Below are 17,197 nucleotides of genomic sequence, written 5' to 3'. Positions count from 1 at the left end.
TGCGCGAAGGGCGGACTCGCAGCGGACAAGTGCAGCGGGCGCGCCACCGGCGCGCCGAAGGTGCACCAAAGGCGAGTTCGTCTGCGCCCGTCCACGCCAGTAAGTCGCCTCTCGCCAGAAACGCTGGTCGGGGCCTGCTTGGGCTGTATAGCTATTCAAGGGAAGAATTATTGGCGGTTAATCCCACTGTTAAGGTGTGTAGTGCATCTCCACCAACTTTTTTGGAAGGACCATTTAGCTGTATATGTTGTAGATATGTCTCTCTAATTTTGCCTCCTTTTGTAACTCCTCCCATTGCTCAGCCTCAGCGACAGCTGAAAATTCTTCAGCTGAATGTGTGTTTGTTGGTTAAACACCACTTAGAAATCCATGACTTAGTCATGGAAGAATCTCCAGATGTATTCTTCCTGACTGATACCTGGCTTAATGAGGACACAGTGGCTGAACCGAATCTTGCATTACCCGCCGGATATTCTATCTGCATGCTTAATAGAGATTCTAGGGGTGGTGGCATTGCGGTGAATTTTAAATCATGTTACGCATGTCTCTTTATGAAAGAAGCTATCGAGGGTTGCGAGTGTGCTCGCTTTAGCATCACTGTGAGTACGCATTTGACCCTATCTGGCCTGCTGGTCTATCGTCCACCAGGGCCTGCCTCTAAGTTTAAAACTGTTCTGCTGGAGGCTGTCTGCACGCTCGCTATGGGCACCGCCAATTTTAGTATTTTGGGCGATTTCAATCTGCACTTTGATCTTTTGCAAGATAATGAGATCTGTAGCTTGCTTGCGCACCTGGCTGCGTACCAACTTAACCAACTGGTTCCTGTCCCCACCCATTCTGCTGGCGATTTGCTGGACCCTATTTTCTCTAATATTTTGTCTGCAACTGTGGAGACCCCTAAACCCATGGGTTGGACTGACCCTTCGCTGGTAACAATGTTTTTTTCGACCTTAGAACCTCTTAACAAAGCTACTCAATTGCCCGTTTTTAAACGCCCATGGCGTAAATTGAGGTTGAAGGATTTTCATGCATTTCTCGGCATGAATCCTCTGGGACCTCTTAATAATGCTGAAATGGGCTATAGTTTGTTCTGCGACTGGATCACCCATGGGCTTGACTCTCTTATTCCGGCTAAGTGGTCTAGGGGACGTACCTCTGATGCTAGTCCCTGGTATAATGATTCATTGACCACCTTAAGGGAGGCCTGTAAAAGATCAGAACGTGAATGTAGAAAGGACTATGATCCCAGGAAAAAAGCATGTTATCTGGCTCTGATTAAACAATATCACAGAACTATCTGTAAGGTTAGAGCGGCATACTTTGCCAATGAAATCAAGCTCAGCCCTAATCCAGCTAAATGTATTTTTAAGATCCTCAAATACCTCAGGGCTAGAACAAGCTCGGCTTCCACTATTTCATCTGATCGGCAGTGTGAAGACCTGGCCACTTTCTTCGTTGAGAAAGTTCGCACCATCTACCGGTCCTTCCCACAAGTGAGCTCTCCTTCTTCTACCACTCTTCCTAGATCCCTGCCACGACCTTCCTTAACAGTCATCCCTAGCATCTCACAGGATGAGTTCACTCAGTTGAGCTGGAAAGTTAAATCTGGCTCTCCGTCCGACCCTTTAAAGACGGTTCAGTTTAGGGAGTCATTCTCTCTTTTTTTGACCCTGTTATGTCAGATTGTCAATTTCTCCTTTTCTTCAGCTACTGTCCCTGTGCCATGGAAGCAGGCATGGGTATCCCCCATTCTCAAAAAACCACCACTTAACCCTGCCAAGCCCGAAAATGTTCGCCCTATATCTCTCCTCCCTTGGGTGGCTAAGATTACAGAGGCGCATGTTAATAACATACTCACAAACCTTTTGAGTACCAATAACATCTTGGATCCTTCTCAGAATGGTTTCCGCCCAGCCATAGAACGGAAACTGCTCTTTTGGCCATGACTGAACATCTGCAGACCATTCTTGATTCCGGTCAGACGGCGGCATTGATCCTGCTGGATCTCAGTGCCACCTTTGATACGGTCTTGCATGGCATTCTGCTCCAGCGGCTGGAGGAGGCGGGTGTTGCTGGCTTGGCTTTGGAATGGTTTAGATCTTTTCTAACCGATAGATCTTTCCGAGTGTCAGCCCCCCCCTTTCTTTCTCAGACTCATTCCATCGATCAGGGGGTGCCCCAGGGCTCGGCGCTTAGCCCGTCATTGTTCAATCTGTATGTCCAGCCTCTTGCAGCGGTCACCAGCCAGTGGATCCTCACCATGGTCTCCTATGCGGATGATACGCAGCTGGTGGTGGCCCTGGCAGAAGGATCCACACTGAACGCTTCTAGGTTTAGGGGCGGCCTGGCGGCCATCGCAGATTGGATGACCACTAATCGCTTACAGCTGAACGCTAGCAAAACTGAGGTTCTGTCATTAGGGAAGAACTCTAGCCTCTGCAGTGAGAGATGGTGGCCGAGTGTCCTGGGTAGCACTCCTAATCCCAAAGCAGTGGTTAAGAACTTGGGGGTATGGATGGATTCCTCCCTCAACTTTCAAGACCATACTAAAAAAGTTGCTGGTACTTGCTTTGGACTCCTACGGGGTCTTAAGCCTCTTTTAAAGTTTTTTGATCCCCAACATGCCAGTTGATTATCCAGTCAGCTATTTTATCTCGACTGGACTATGCTAGTTCTCTTTTATTAGGGGCTAATCAAGCTGAAATAACTCGGCTGCAGCGTGTTCAAAATGTCGCTACTAGAGCCTTGTTAGGGCTCCCGCGGCTATGCTCCTCTGCCGGTGCCATTCGAAGACTTCACTGGCTTCCCATGGCGGAGCACATTCAATTTAAGACGCTGTGTCTTTCTTCTAAGATTCTGAAGCTGGCTACTCCTAGTCTGCTTAGTAACCTGCTCATCCCTTATGTTCCCTCGCGTCAGCTGCGCTCCTTGGGGCAGCATTTGGTTATTGTCCCCCGCGTAAAACGTCTTCGCGCTGGGGGCCGGTCTTTTCGCTGCTTGGCATCTAAGCTATGGAACTCCCTGCCTGTTCAGATTCGTAGGATGACCTGTTTGTCCGGCTTTAGGAAGGCGATTAAAACTTTTCTCTTTCCCCCAATTTAGTTTTCTTGACAATTCTACTTTTTTTCTGTTGCTCCTCTGTTTTAGGGTTTGGATCCGCTCTCTGATGCTGCAGCGCCGGGATGCCCCTTTGCTGGTGCAGCTGTGTGCTATACAAATCCGAATAACATAACATAACATAACATGCCAGGGTTGTTGCCATCGCGGTTGCTGGCGTCCTCTTCCACGTTGTTTGGATGAGCCAGTGCTGGAGTCACTGGATATGGAGCTGTTGTCTCCTGATGTATCACTTGATTTGTCAGATTTGCTGGGGGGTACAAAGTTGTCGTCTGTGTATGGATATGTTTTGACATAGGAACATTTCTCAGGTCCTTCTGAAATTTCGTGATTTTAGCTTGTGTTAAGTACTCCTTGTAATCTGCCATTTCTTTGTTCTGGTCGTCAAGCTTTTTCTTATATGAGGTGATGGAGGTCTTAAAATGGCTTTCTGTTGCCTGGATGTCAATTATCATTGCCTCGGATAGACGATTGGCCATTTTGATGATCAGCACCAGCCAGTCGCTGGTGCAGTGCCAGGCGATTTCTGCCCTGTCTCTCCTGAAGGTGGCATCTTCCAGAAAAATCCTCGGGCGTTGGTAACGAAGAGCCCTCTAGGGGCTGTGTTAGGGTGGAGGTATTCGGTCAATATGAGGCCATGCAGAATGGTTCTGATTTGATTGCGCTTCTTCTCTGTGACGGTATCCCAGTCTGTGGTTTGGGTTATGGTGTTGGAAATATTGAAATCTGCCAGGAAGGAGGGGTCTGCGAGGATTTCGCTGATATCGTTTTCATTGTAGCTTAAACCATGGTTTTCTGCCATGGTGAATGTAAAGGTATGAGAGTGGCTCTCGCAGCTGTGCGCTGCCTATAATATTCAATTATCAAGGAGAGAGAGAGGACTAGATAGCTAGTCCGTATCCCCAGGTTTATTATATGTAATCAAAAGGAGGACTAGCCTATTTGTGAATTATACAGGATTCAGGACTGTATGAGGAAGGGGGGATAACTGTTAAATTTCTTTATGAAGCCCTCACCCACCAACCTAATCCTGCTCTGCTGCAGAACGTTCTCAATGAGACAATTGGCTCAGAGACATTGCATGTTATATTTGCTCCTGATGGCGACCTGCACACCTATCATTTGTAATCAGTAAATACTTCTCTGGAGTCTGTGTGTTCCTTGCACACCCCATCTTAATGTAACCCTATTATATATTCCCACTGCTAGACATATAAGGATATTTCAAGTCACCCAGGAGTTCTATCACAATATAGAGAAATGAGGGAGAGGTATTTTATTGCTTACAATACGTGGTAACACCATTACCCTTTCATATGATAGAGATAGTAAGGTTGCAGACATGGAAAATTAAATCAGAATCTGGCTTGCGAAATTAAATACACCAAAAAGTAGTAAGTAATTTGATGCAAAAACATTAGAAACAGTTCAACGTAAGTCAAATTAGAAAAGGCTGTGAACACATACGGCAAAGCATATGCACACATGACCAGTAATCTTGGAACGGGGTTTATATTAAATTCCTGTCCAATATGGCTGGCCAAGAGCATGCAGTAACATATTGGGATCCATCCAGTGGTGTAACAGAGGGCCCCGCAAGCCCACGTGGTGAGGGAGGGGACCCCGAGCTGCAGGGGGCCCCCTCAGCCCAGTACTCAGGCCTGAGAGCTATGGATTAAATTCTGAGCGGGGGCCCCTACTTGTATCTTGCAGGGGGGCCCCTCAACTTTCGTTACACCACTGGACCCATCACTTGTAGTGCCTACATGTGCATACATCATTATGCACAGTGGTCATTTTAATATACTGTTCTAACATGGGGGACAGCCAAATTAGAACAGTAAGTTGAAATGGTAAAACAAAAGTGCATAAGAAAGATAGTGAGCAGCCTGCTAGCACTTTGCAGTTACATGGCCCTCATAATGGGTATCAGTTTGAGGAGTATCTAGGTTATGGGGGAATAAAAAAGATAGTGAGTTTAGGGGAATGAAGAGGAAAAGCAGGAAAAGAGCAAGGAAACATGTCCACCAAAGGAGTGAAAAATAACACATTTGAAAAAAGTCTCCCTCAAGTGTTCTGTGGAAGGATTCAGCTCACCTAATCAGAACAGGAAGAACATGAAAGAAAGCCATTGACTTAGTAGCAGTCAAATGAGAGAGACAACAAAGCCATCCAATCAGGAGCATGGGGCTGACCGAAAGCCCATTCTAATAATATGTTTGTTTTTAAGTATTGTTTTTTGTTGACATTCTAAGAATATGTTATGTATTAAAAACAATAATTCTGCCTACAGCACAGTGCTAAAGCTATCTTTAGATGTAGATGTACTTTCTTCTGTTATACGTTTTTCACTTTAGTCGCCTTGATGATTCTATAAAATGGTATGTACCGCCTTGAGTGTGTGTGCGTGTGTTAGGAGTTGAGCGCATTTGTGTTTCAGAAGCCTGTAGAGCTCTTTGAGGTGTGGTGTGATGTGATTTCTGTGTGGGAAGTTGCAGATGAGTCTGACTGCCAAGACTGGATCCAAATCAGATTTTGCCCTCAAACATTATTGTCTGCTATTACCAATTTGAAGATAAAGAAACGCTTCTTGCAGCTGTGAGATGAGGAGGTGCCATCCACTTTTGTGGCATTGAGTTCCGGATTTATCAAGACTTCTTGTCACTCTCATTAATTAAAAGGCGCACCTCAGGCCAATTACTCCTTCCTCAAAGACAACAGTATCAGATTTATGTGGGGTCACCATTTTCAGTTGCTCTTCGATGGGCAAGGAAAGGAATGGGCAATTAGCTCTCTCAGACGGGGAAGTTCATTCTCTCAAAATGAACTGCCCCATCTGATGAGTCTGAAGTGGAACATTGTGACAGGTTGTAACAGGAGAAACACCCCCAAACAGAAAGCTACCATGGCTGGGAGTAAGGTAGCACATGAGAACTGGCACAAGTTAGTAACCCTCCTAATGCATGCCTTGGGTAGGTGGTGACCACGGACATGCCACTGAAAGAAGAGGGCTGATGCAGCAACAAGCACGAATATGGGACTGAAAAAGTGGGGGTATGTGTAATAAAACAGTGGCATAAGATTACATGAACAATGCTTGATACCAATCTCGAAGACTGGCATTGACAGATGTCTTGCCTAGAATATCCTTTTTCTTTTGGATTCAACCTAATTCGAATTATTAGAGTTGACATGTGGGTCTGGCCCTGCATGAGAGGCCAAGAGCTTTCATTATTTCTTACAGGAATGTTGCCCAAAGGGGCCTTAGACGTTACTTGTGTTGGGGAAAGACGTTAACAAATCAAAAAATGTCAATGTCTCAGCCCCTATGAGATGCATTGGAAAGCTCCAGCAATTAACTCCGTTTAAATGGGCAGACTCAGCTATCTCATATTTAGGTTTAAATTAAGGGGTCCTCAAAATGCCTGGTCTTCCAAAGATCCTTTACATATTCCAAACGCTTACTCTACACATCCCAAGAGCATAAACTTACCCTACACATCCCATGAGCTCCAGTCGCTCTGCTCTTTATTTGTTTGGCAAGGTAGGAAGGAGAGGATAGCTAGACTCCAATGCTCTCTATGGCCACACTAGGACGGGTGGGGGGTCCCCGACCTCTGCAACTATTATGCAGCATACCACATACGGGGGACCAGCATGCTTCTTCCCGTTTCTACGAAATGCTAAACTCTAGTCGGAGGTAGAGAAGCTTCAATTCCCACTCATCAGGAAATGAGAGCTGCTGATAACCCTTGACTAGAAACAATGGGACAATATTCTCATCTGTATGAACAACTTTGCCACCCAAGTTGGGGGAAGGGAAACCATGCTAAAAATACTTTATAGATGGCACTACACCTCAGTAGGATTAGCACAGATGGGTCACCAGGGCAGCGTAGGGTGCTGGTCTTGCCCCCAGATATATCCCTTTTTGGGATTCTGTGCTAACCACAACTGACAAAATACCAGGCTAAGATTTGACAGTGAGGTGGTGCTATTGAGATGACCAGACAAATAGATTTACCCACTCTATGGCAGGAAAACCCACTTGTTTCTCATATGCTACTTGCATTGAAACAAGCATATTTATTAGGTTGGGGCAAACTGGCGACCCCCACGGAGGGCAAGTGGATTGAACATCTCTGGTGGATTCTAGGGATGGAAAAACTATCATGGACAGCCCAAAGCAGAGAAAAAGACTTTACAAAATTGTGGGATTCAATGTTGGAATTCTTTGCTAAAGATTTCGGGGAATTACAATACACCAAGAGTATTAAGGTATTTCATATTTTAGAAAACTCCAAACTAGAGGTGCTGCTTAAAAATAACTGAGGATAAACTGGGCCGTTGTTCCCATTGAACTTGAACCTCGAATCCAACGTGATATGGCTGTTTCCACTTTGGACTACAATAGGTGCAAGATGGAGATAGGAAAGGGAGGGTGGGTTTTGGGGTGGGAAGGCTGCACAGTTATTGTGGTGAGAGGAGAATGATGTGGGGTTATTTCCAGGTCGTTCTTGTTTGGTTAATACATTTAAATGCCAGTAAAACTGTATTCACACCTAAATATTCCTACTTGATGGTGCCTGGTACCAACCCTAAATAGATTTGTATTCTCTGATTTTAGGAGTACTTGAAAGAGATCATCATTTCACCAAACAATAAAATAACAACTAACAGACCTTTAGCATTGGCTACAAAGGACTTTGAAGAGCGGAATCTTATTTTTGACCCATTCCAAGCGTTCATTCTTCCAGGAACAACACAATTTAATGAGGTTGGTGGTCTTTTTATTTAAGTATTTGTTTGTTAAAAAAATTATAAAAAGAAAAATGCAAGGTGAAATGATTAGTAGAATGAAACCTTACCATCATAAAAATACCATACGCTACAGAATGATCTTAAATCACATCAAAATGTAAATTATGTGGTGTCTAAAGATTATCTTCTCAGTTATTCATCCTAATCTATCTCTTCCTTGATGGGAGGGGGGACCAGGGGAAAAGGAAGGTGAAATTCCCCCTTAAATCTCAAGACCTGTGACAAACGTTCATATTTCAAAAATGCAACCTCTCAACTACCAGCAAAAACTGCTGCACTGCTAGTCCACTTGAAAGCACTGTGGGCAGTCTGCGCTGATTTATATCCCATCAGATGCACAAGAAACACCGCCTGTTTAACTATACTTTGTAATTGTATCTGCCATCTCCTTCCAGCAGGTCTCCTCTGCGCTCCAGCAGGTCTCCTCTTAGCTCCAATTTTACCAGCCACCATGTATCGATGCCTGACATTGCATAAACCCCCATCATAAATAATGTCCCTGATGTCCGTTTTGTGTAAAGTACAGATTCCCATGATTCACTATGCTGATGTAAGCTTTGAAAGTCCAGGGGAGCCATCTCAAATTCAGTGGTCCCTTGTGTAAAACATCTTAGTGTGCTTGGCTACTCACTGCTTGTGCCACTGGGGTTGTACCTGGTTGCCTTATGGTCATCGGGTTCTACTGTTTCTCCAGCCACGATGACCTAATTCTATTTATTACTCCTGCACGGTGGAAGGTACTCCAAAAGGTATTGAGCACCTGAACTAGAGGCCTTTGAATTCTGTGCCATTGTGTAGCTCTATTGACATCTCCTGAGGCGAGCAAAGAGGATGCGACCCGTCCTCGCTTCTTCATAGTGAAAGGCTGCCATGACAAGCTTTGATAAACTTGCCTCTGCCCTCTGTGGTCGCCATCTTGTCGGTCACCACTGCAGGGAGGTTACACTTTGTTCTAATTTTAGTAAATCTCATTGAGATTGTTTTTCAATGGCACGCTAATTGTTCTGGGAGTTTTTTGTCTTAAAACGTTTGAAAATTCATATGTCTGGTTCTCAGTAGCCTATATTAATGAGCCTGGTGCCTTTTTGTTCATTAAAGTGTTCTCTATTTCTTTACATTAGTTTGGGAATATTATTTGTTTGTGTTATTGTGTTGGTACTGCTTAAACTTAGCACACACTTCCCTAGATATTCTCTGTTGCTTGTGCCATAGCTGCTAGAGGACCTCTCAAGCTGTGCTTTGGCCTAACTAGATTTTGTTTGTTAGGTTGGTAGGGGTCACCTTCTCCTGTAATAATAGCCTAATTTCTGTCAGGCCTATTCCACTGCAGCTCATGCAATAGAGCACACCTGAGAGTATTTAGCGATGTTACCATGATAATTGATCATGATCAGCCTATTCATATGCTTCCCCTCCATTTACTGTCTTTATGGACTTTATGTGCAAAGATGGAAACTCAGTCTGACATGCAGTCTATGTGTTTGCTCTTTTTTTTTTCATAACAAAATTTTATTTTTGACAGCCAAGACAAAGTCGATGCCTCAACAGGCATCTGCCATATATATGCAGGGTGACATATACTGATATCAACATTTTCAATTATACTTGAACATCGTTCACAGAAATAATACATTGCGGAGTAACACTTTAGAAAAACAAATAACAGTTCCACATAGTATCCACCTGAAAAGTAAAAACGTCTCATAGAAAGGGAGAGTTCCAGCCACCCATACCCAAGTCCAGCACCTATGCTGTGTAGATTCCAGTCCAGCGCAATCATATCAGTTGTTCTTCGATAGTAAAAGGAGGAGGAGGCTCCAGATATATTCCTCTATAGTCTGCCCACCTTTTCCAAATTTTAAAATGCATCAGAGGGCATCCTCTCGCCTCAAAGACCGGGATTTCTAGACCCCAGTCATTTGCGGGGATTCATCTTACCAGGCCTGGGCGATGTCTCTTTTAGCTAGCGTAAGACTAAGGAACAATAAATTACGCTTGTACCGATTGCCACTCAGTCCCTCCGTGATATGCAACATGGCTAGTCTCGGGGACGATGGAACATCCCACCCCAGAACTTCAGATAGGCATGCGATCACTCTTCTCCAGAAACTCGACAATGTTGGGCAGGACCACACCGTATGCAAGAATGTACCCTCCATAGACCCACATCGTGAGCAATGTGGGGATGCGATCAGGCCAGCACGCCACAGTCTGTGTCTGGTGTAATAGGCTCTATGTAGATATTTGAACTGGATAAGGGGCAGGCGGGCCCCTATTGCCGCACTACACGGAGATTCTAAAGCCTCCATCCAGTTATCCTCATCTAAGGAACCCACATCCTTTTGCCATGCCTCCCTAGTTTTATATAGTGTTGTAGGTGTGTTGTTAATGAGTGTGCAATAGATTTGAGTTATTTTACGGTCCCCCAGCTTGCCCATAAAGACCTTTGCCTCGACGGGATTGAATTCAGGTATCTCTGGTTGTTGTAATAGCTACGGAGCGAAGACATGCCAGAACTGAAGGTATCGGTAGAGTTGTGTACGGGGCAAATCATACTCCGTTTGAATTTCTAGGAAAGACTTTAAGGTGTATAACCGCGCCCACCTTATCTATTCCAATAGCTTCCCAACCCCGAAAGTCAGATTACCAGTTGTGGTAATTGCCAAGTGTTTGCTCTTTTTAGGTGTGGTATTATCCAAGACCTTTTGATTTTAGTAAAATTATATAGATAATATACTTATGGAGCTTTTCAGCCAACCTTCCTTTTCCATTGGTCTGTTGTTTTGTCACATTTTTCTCCACCGCATATAGAATGGGAAATGGATCAGCCCACTTGAGACATTAGCTAACTTCACTGTGAGTGATGGCATTCTGCCCTTTCACAAGATCACAGCCACACAAAACGTAGTCTCCTTCAATGGCATGGACAATTATGGCAATATGTGATTTTTGAGACCACAATGTTTGAGAAAAAACAATATATTTGCTTTTTTCCTGAGTTTTTGTTTAATATTGATGATGGCCCAGCAGCTCCCACAGCAACCTCTTACAAAAAGCATGGCAAAACAAAACTAGCATTAGCCAAATCAAAATGATGGCAGCCAACTCCAGACTGATTCGTTTTGCCAGTACACGCAGCTGGGAAACAATTTCTTTTTTAGTTACCAGTGCTTTGCTCCTGTGGCTCTTCTGCTTCATCAAACTCCTGTTACTTCCCTGGTCAGACCAATCCCTGATCTGGAGTCCTCATTGTTGGAGCAAGGATAGGCAGGAGACTATGAAGATGAAGAAGGTGATCTTTGCTTAAGGAAGTTCAACAATAACGTGATGGCAAACACAACTGACATCCATGGGTCAATGTGCAGCTCTAGCATTAGTGCTTCATTGCTAGCCAGAAGATGCTTTGGAAATTAGCACTGCTCATAGAATAAATACCATTAAATTTAATTAGAATGTTTGCAGAAATTCCCTTTAGCTCCTGTTGTGTATAAATAAAATAAAGCACATTTCTACCTAGGGATGATATTGACTGATAGTCAATATCCTGCTGCAAAGTCAAGACGGTTTATTACTGTTATACGGAGAGGGAATGTAGGCTGAAGCGGGGTTATTCATAGAATGTGTGTTTTCTTTTTAAAACTGAAATGGAGCCCAACTTATACATAGATACTGTATGAAGCTCACCTAAACAAATGAGTGATTATCCAGTTTTCAGATAGCCTACGCTGAAGTGTCCAGTGAAATGAATCGTTGAGTCTGGTCACTTCTGGGCTCTTGTGTAGAGTCTTTGAGGAGAGGGGTCTCCATGGAGGGCCACCCAGAACATGTTTTAGGTACTGTAAGCATGTTAGCGTTAATACTTGTTAAATATATTCAATGGGACTCAAAGTCTCAGTTTATTGCTTCACTTCGTTTTGCACAGGTTCTAAATGTTGGAGACATACTGGCAGCCAGATCTGAGACTGCACCTGTTCTTAAGCCAAATGACACTCATCTCTGAGGTGGCCCTACACATCAACCATTGCATAATCATTTGGCCTTACACGCATATACTTTCTGCTTCGATCCAGATACTTCTGTTTGTTGAGATAGGTTTCATGACTCCTAAAATAAAGAGTATGTTCCATCCTTGGATCTGTCAGTTTTTATGTGGATACATTCACTCACTTAACATAATACTGCTAGAAGCAGTCGTTGAAGATCTGCCAAGCTTGATGCCAAAGCATACTTTAGCTAAACATGCTACCCTAGACCTCCAGTTCCGGTACTTGACTTAAAATAAGGCAGAAAAGAGATTTTATTTTTACTGCAGACGTCACTTGCCCAACGTACTTATAGTACACCACATTTCACTTGACCATGCTGATTTATAGCGACATTCTGTGTGATTTTCGATGGTATTAGTTAGTCGCCTCCTCTCTGTATTTCTGCCAGTTCTTCTGAATACGTGCATCTTTATAAAACTTCTTCGACCTTCATAAACCCTGTTATTCCTGTATTCTGCAGGACAACCACACTTACACCTTTAGGGATCCGGTCCCCGTAGCCACATAAAATTGAATCTGTGCCCCATTCCTCGCATGAATGATCTACTAGAAGAAATACTTACTTTATGTGGACGGTGCTGCCTCTGTTTTCAGTGCCTGGGAATTGTCTTGTGATGGTCAAACCGAGTAACAAAGTATCCTTCTGGGATTTAAGACCTTCCTAGCATCAAGCCTCTCTTTGTTAAAGAGCGATGGTTTTATTATATTAGGTCAGCTGGTTACACAATACTCAATGGTAGTTTTATGTCTTGACGTCAGCCCGTTTCTGATTTGCGTGGAATAACACCTTGGACCTTCCAGAATCTAGTAGAAATAGGCAATGAATTGTCTTGATTATATGGAGTGATCCTCCTTCGTTTCTGGCTCCTTGAATTTAGATTTGTAATAGCATGTTTTATTATTTCTTTGTTTAATTTTTTGATAAACGTATAGTTTTTCAATAAATATCCTAGTCATTTCTGTTCGTGTCCGAAGAGAGAGTGCTTACTTTATCGGAATCCTACTGTTATCTTTATGAGGCTTAGTCACAAAAAAGATGAATTTGCTCACTTTTTCTTTGGTTCTAAGGAGATTCTCAGATTGAAATATCACCACGGAAGCACATAAGCCCCCTGATGGTCACCTACCGGCCCTTCCTTGGGAACACCTTTGTTGCCACCTCTAAACCCGGACCACCCCTATTCACGGATTTGTTGAACCGAAAAAAATCCTTTGTAGAATTTCCCCAGCCATAAATGGAATTTGTAGACAGAAAAACCTTCAAATCTTGACTCTGTGATCACTAATGAAACTTTTCGAATACCTAAGTGAGACTTCATAATGAGAATAACTTGTTTTTCATAATTCAGCTCAATACCATAGTTTGCCATTTCTGAGCAATATAATAAAGTGCTGCTCTCGTTTAGTTTACCATTACTACATTATCAACCAGAAAAGAGTAAAAGGCTGAATTAGCCTTGACGATAGTTAAACTTACGACCTGCATGTCACAACAAATATCTCCAAGGAGAACTTAACTCGCTGAGCCTTCCTGAAAACTAGGTGCACATATTTTGTACTTCTTGCTCACAGTACCTGGCTCCATGCAGTGGCTTAATGCCAAATTATGTGGTCCCCTCACCCCTCCACCTCTGCAGAATGTGAAGGGGGCCCCTGAGTCTCACATAACTCACAAATTATCATTGGCCTTGGGTGAATGAGCCCCCTCGGAAGGGGTGGGGGCCCCTTAATGGTTGCCTCCCCTTCACCTCAGGAACCTGTGTCTGGCCCAAGGTTCTCTCTAATCCATACTTATGACCATTGTAGGAACTTCAGAAAATCAAAACAACAGAAGAGTGTGCCTTCTCAGGAGAAGAGCAGGCATGGAGAATCACACTTGATTCATTAGAAAGCCCTCACTCACCAACCTGGTTGGTGACATGCTTCATCATCGGGCCCCACCAGGAAGGCCAAGTGCCTCCCCGGTGTGCTTCAACACAAGAATTACTGCGGAGCTGGTTAGTGAAGCATGTTTCACTATCGGATAGTTGAAAATTTTATGAGAACATTGCTCCACACTGTTTCATGTCGGGATATCTCCTTTTAAAAAGCGGAAGCAAAAATGACCTTGTATATAATTCATGACATTTATAAAACAGTAAAAAATGTGCCATGGTTTGGCCAATATTAATGGAGCACCATACACAATCCCTTTGAGTTTACGATAATGCACTTCCACCTCCCACATACTCTAAATACTGTGGCATGTCTACCAGAAGCGATATGTCCACTGCATCACCAGACAACATGTCCAAACCTCACGGACTTTCAATTCAATTCTTCTCGCATGGGCCATACTACTACCACACATCTCCAACCAAAAAAATAAGTATGCCTTTAATCGCTCAAGTCTGTTTGAGTGCTGCATTGCCACAGTTCTGGCAGTTACGGGTTATACAAATTCTAGATAACAAGTCATGACCTGTTCGGGAACCACATTTAGCCCAGGTGTTGGAAACAGCCAAGATGTTTACAAATTAAAATAGGATGTTGGTGAGCTCCATGGATCATGAGGCGGATCATTATTTGGACAAACATTGATGGGAAGTTTAGCAGTATGCTTTTGTATGCAGGAAACATCTGGTGTTCTGAGAAAAATTACAGCAACCAGTTTTATGACTACAATTGACCCAAATGAACAAAGTACAAAAAGATCTGGAAGATAATAGGAAGGCAAGGCTGTCTATTGAGGTTGGAGTTGGGGTTAAATCAGTGGTTGCCGCTAGTCATATGGAGACCAAAAGGGATGTGTGTCTTGCCCTCTGTATAAATTGGAAAGATTACCTTTGAATCTGAGATGTATTGTAGGTAGTTTCTGGAGTGTGCAACCTTGGAGATGAAGTGACTTGAGCACTTGGTTATTAAGCTATCTAAACGCTAATCAAGGTCATGCCTGCTTAATGGCTGGTAGCGCTGGATAACGTTGAACTGCTAGTAAGAGACATACCCATGAGGTTTCTTATGAACTAGGCACATTGTCTGAAGTTGTGCTGTCTCTTTTCCTCAGAACAAGTGCAATACTTTAATGGTTCCCAAAAGTGGCAACCTAAATAGCAAGTCATATTCTTGACCTTCACCAAATCTCACTGAAAAAGAGGTAACGCGATGGATGCTAGAACTGATTTTGTGCACTGGTGCATTCCTTCTGTTTATTCTTATGCACTCTGCAATTTCAGTCAGGGAACCCCCATTGCAAGCAATTCATGACTCTGCCTCACACGGAACAGTGCAGCCTATAATGTCCGGCCACATTCCCCCTGAAGGAGAACATCAAGAACATTCCATTCCAGTGTTGTTTTTCTTATTGTGCTATTACAGACTGGGATGACACACTTCTTGGGTAACTTGGGTATATGACCTCAGGTTTCAAATTTGTATATGGTTGGTCCCTATCTGCAGTGCTAAATATAGGCTACAACACAACCAAGACAGAATTCCTGTAATTTGCCAAGGACCAGGGCCATACAGGCCTGTTATTCCACTGGGAATTTCCCCAGTGGGCTGAAGCCCTTGGAGACCATTTTTGAAAGTCCAGTGCTGCTCCTCGTTCCTCTTTCAGTTCCCCCTGCTTACTGAAGCTAATTGCAGCAGACATGGGGAGGCTTCAAGGAAGTGAGGGAGGAAGTAGTTTGAGAGAAAGCGATCAGAGAGGGACAAGAGAAAAGGGAGAGAAGGAGAGAGAGAGAGAGTGGAAGGTTGGAAAGAGGGAGATTGTGCGAGGAGACGAAAGGAGAGTGACTGGTTTGTGGTTTTTTGCCTGGGCTGCTTTTTGGGTGCCCTGCCAAGAACAATTAACAAGATATAGTACACACTTGGCTCAATGTCTTGAACCTTGAAGGCTTCGATTACCCAGCTTTCACCGAATGTGAAGTAGCTTGGATTTACCCTAGATATCATCCTAAACCTCAAGGAAGAGATTGCCAAAAAACAAAGACGGCCTGGTATCAGCTCTCTGTTTTACAGAAAGTCAAACAATTTCTTCCAGAAAGCAACTTCACAACTGCTGTTTAAGGTTTCCTACTCTTTCATCTGGATGGTGGTAGTGTCCTACTCCATGGCATCCCAGACTCCACATTGGCACCCTGTAGAGCCATCCTACATGCTGCAGCACATCTCATCCAGGGCCTGAGGAAATATGATCAAATCACCCAATTCTGATGCAACTCTTTTGGTTCCCCTTGCCGGCCCGCACCTTCTTCAAAATTAACGGCATCATTTACATAGCTATCACAAATAGTACTCCTGCTTGTTTTACAGACAAGCTCACCATCTTTGGTGGATCTTGGCACACCCGCAGCTAGGATTTGATCAGACTGTATGCTATCAAGTGTTAAAAAGAAAAAAGACAGCAGGCCTTTTTCATTCTATGCACCCATAATATGGAACATCATACCTATATTCATCAGGACCACCCCAATGCTGCTCTATTTTAGAAAAGAGTTGAAGACTATTCTATTGTATTCTTGGCAATTTATAGAACGAACGGCTACCCAATAGGCCTCCCAGCGCTAAACAACCAACAAAACTCTAATCCATCAACATTTCCCGTGCTTGACCACAGATAAGCCAAAGCCACAATTAAGCAAATAGCCCTGCCTTCAACATTTTCCTAAAGATTAGTTCATTTCAATTTTGCGTATCCTAATCGGTAAGGATTTCCAGAGTTTAGGGGTCAGATAGGAGAAGGAACCACCTCCACTTCTTGTCCTTCGGACCTCTGGAGTCACCGTCAACAATGTGTTTGCAGACCTCAAGGCCCTAGCAGGTACATAGGGTTGCAATAAGAACTGTATCAGTTGAGGGCCCTTTTTGTAGTACACCCTATGAGCAACACAAGGGGCTTTACATTGTATATTTTGCTCAATTGGTAGCCAGTGTAACAAGGCCAATGAATTTGAGAATGAATGATGCCTAGGAACCTTCAGTGAGAAACGGACAGCAGCATTTTGCACTGCCTGTAGTCCTTTGACTATGTAAAGTGGATAGTCTAAATATAGGGAATTCCCATAGTCCAGGCGTGACAGTACAAGAGCATGTACAATTAACCTTCAAGAAGAAAAATGTAGAAGATCTAGTATCTTTCTGAGCATTTTAAGCATGCCATAGTAGTTCACTGCAACCTTCCTATCTTGAACTTCAAAGGTGAATTTGCAGTCCAGCCAAATACCTAGGTT

General features: G+C 43.6%; 1 protein-coding gene across 3 annotated transcripts in view; it reads left to right on the top strand.

The window, feature by feature from the left end:
- Window positions 1-17,197, top strand: part of KIAA0825 (KIAA0825 ortholog) — a 2,097,552-nt gene that overhangs the window by 1,339,673 nt on the left and 740,682 nt on the right. For all 3 annotated transcript variants that reach the window (XM_085632475.1, XM_085632476.1, XM_085632477.1), the window contains exon 19: window positions 7,745-7,894. In XM_085632475.1, the coding sequence (XP_085488601.1) occupies window positions 7,745-7,894 (150 nt within the window). The remainder of the gene's footprint in view (window positions 1-7,744; window positions 7,895-17,197) is intronic.

Source organism: Triturus cristatus, chromosome 2_1 (assembly GCF_964204655.1).
Source record: "Triturus cristatus chromosome 2_1, aTriCri1.1, whole genome shotgun sequence".
In the NCBI taxonomy this organism is placed as follows: domain Eukaryota; kingdom Metazoa; phylum Chordata; class Amphibia; order Caudata; family Salamandridae; genus Triturus; species Triturus cristatus.
This window is presented reverse-complemented; position numbering and strand designations above follow the sequence as displayed.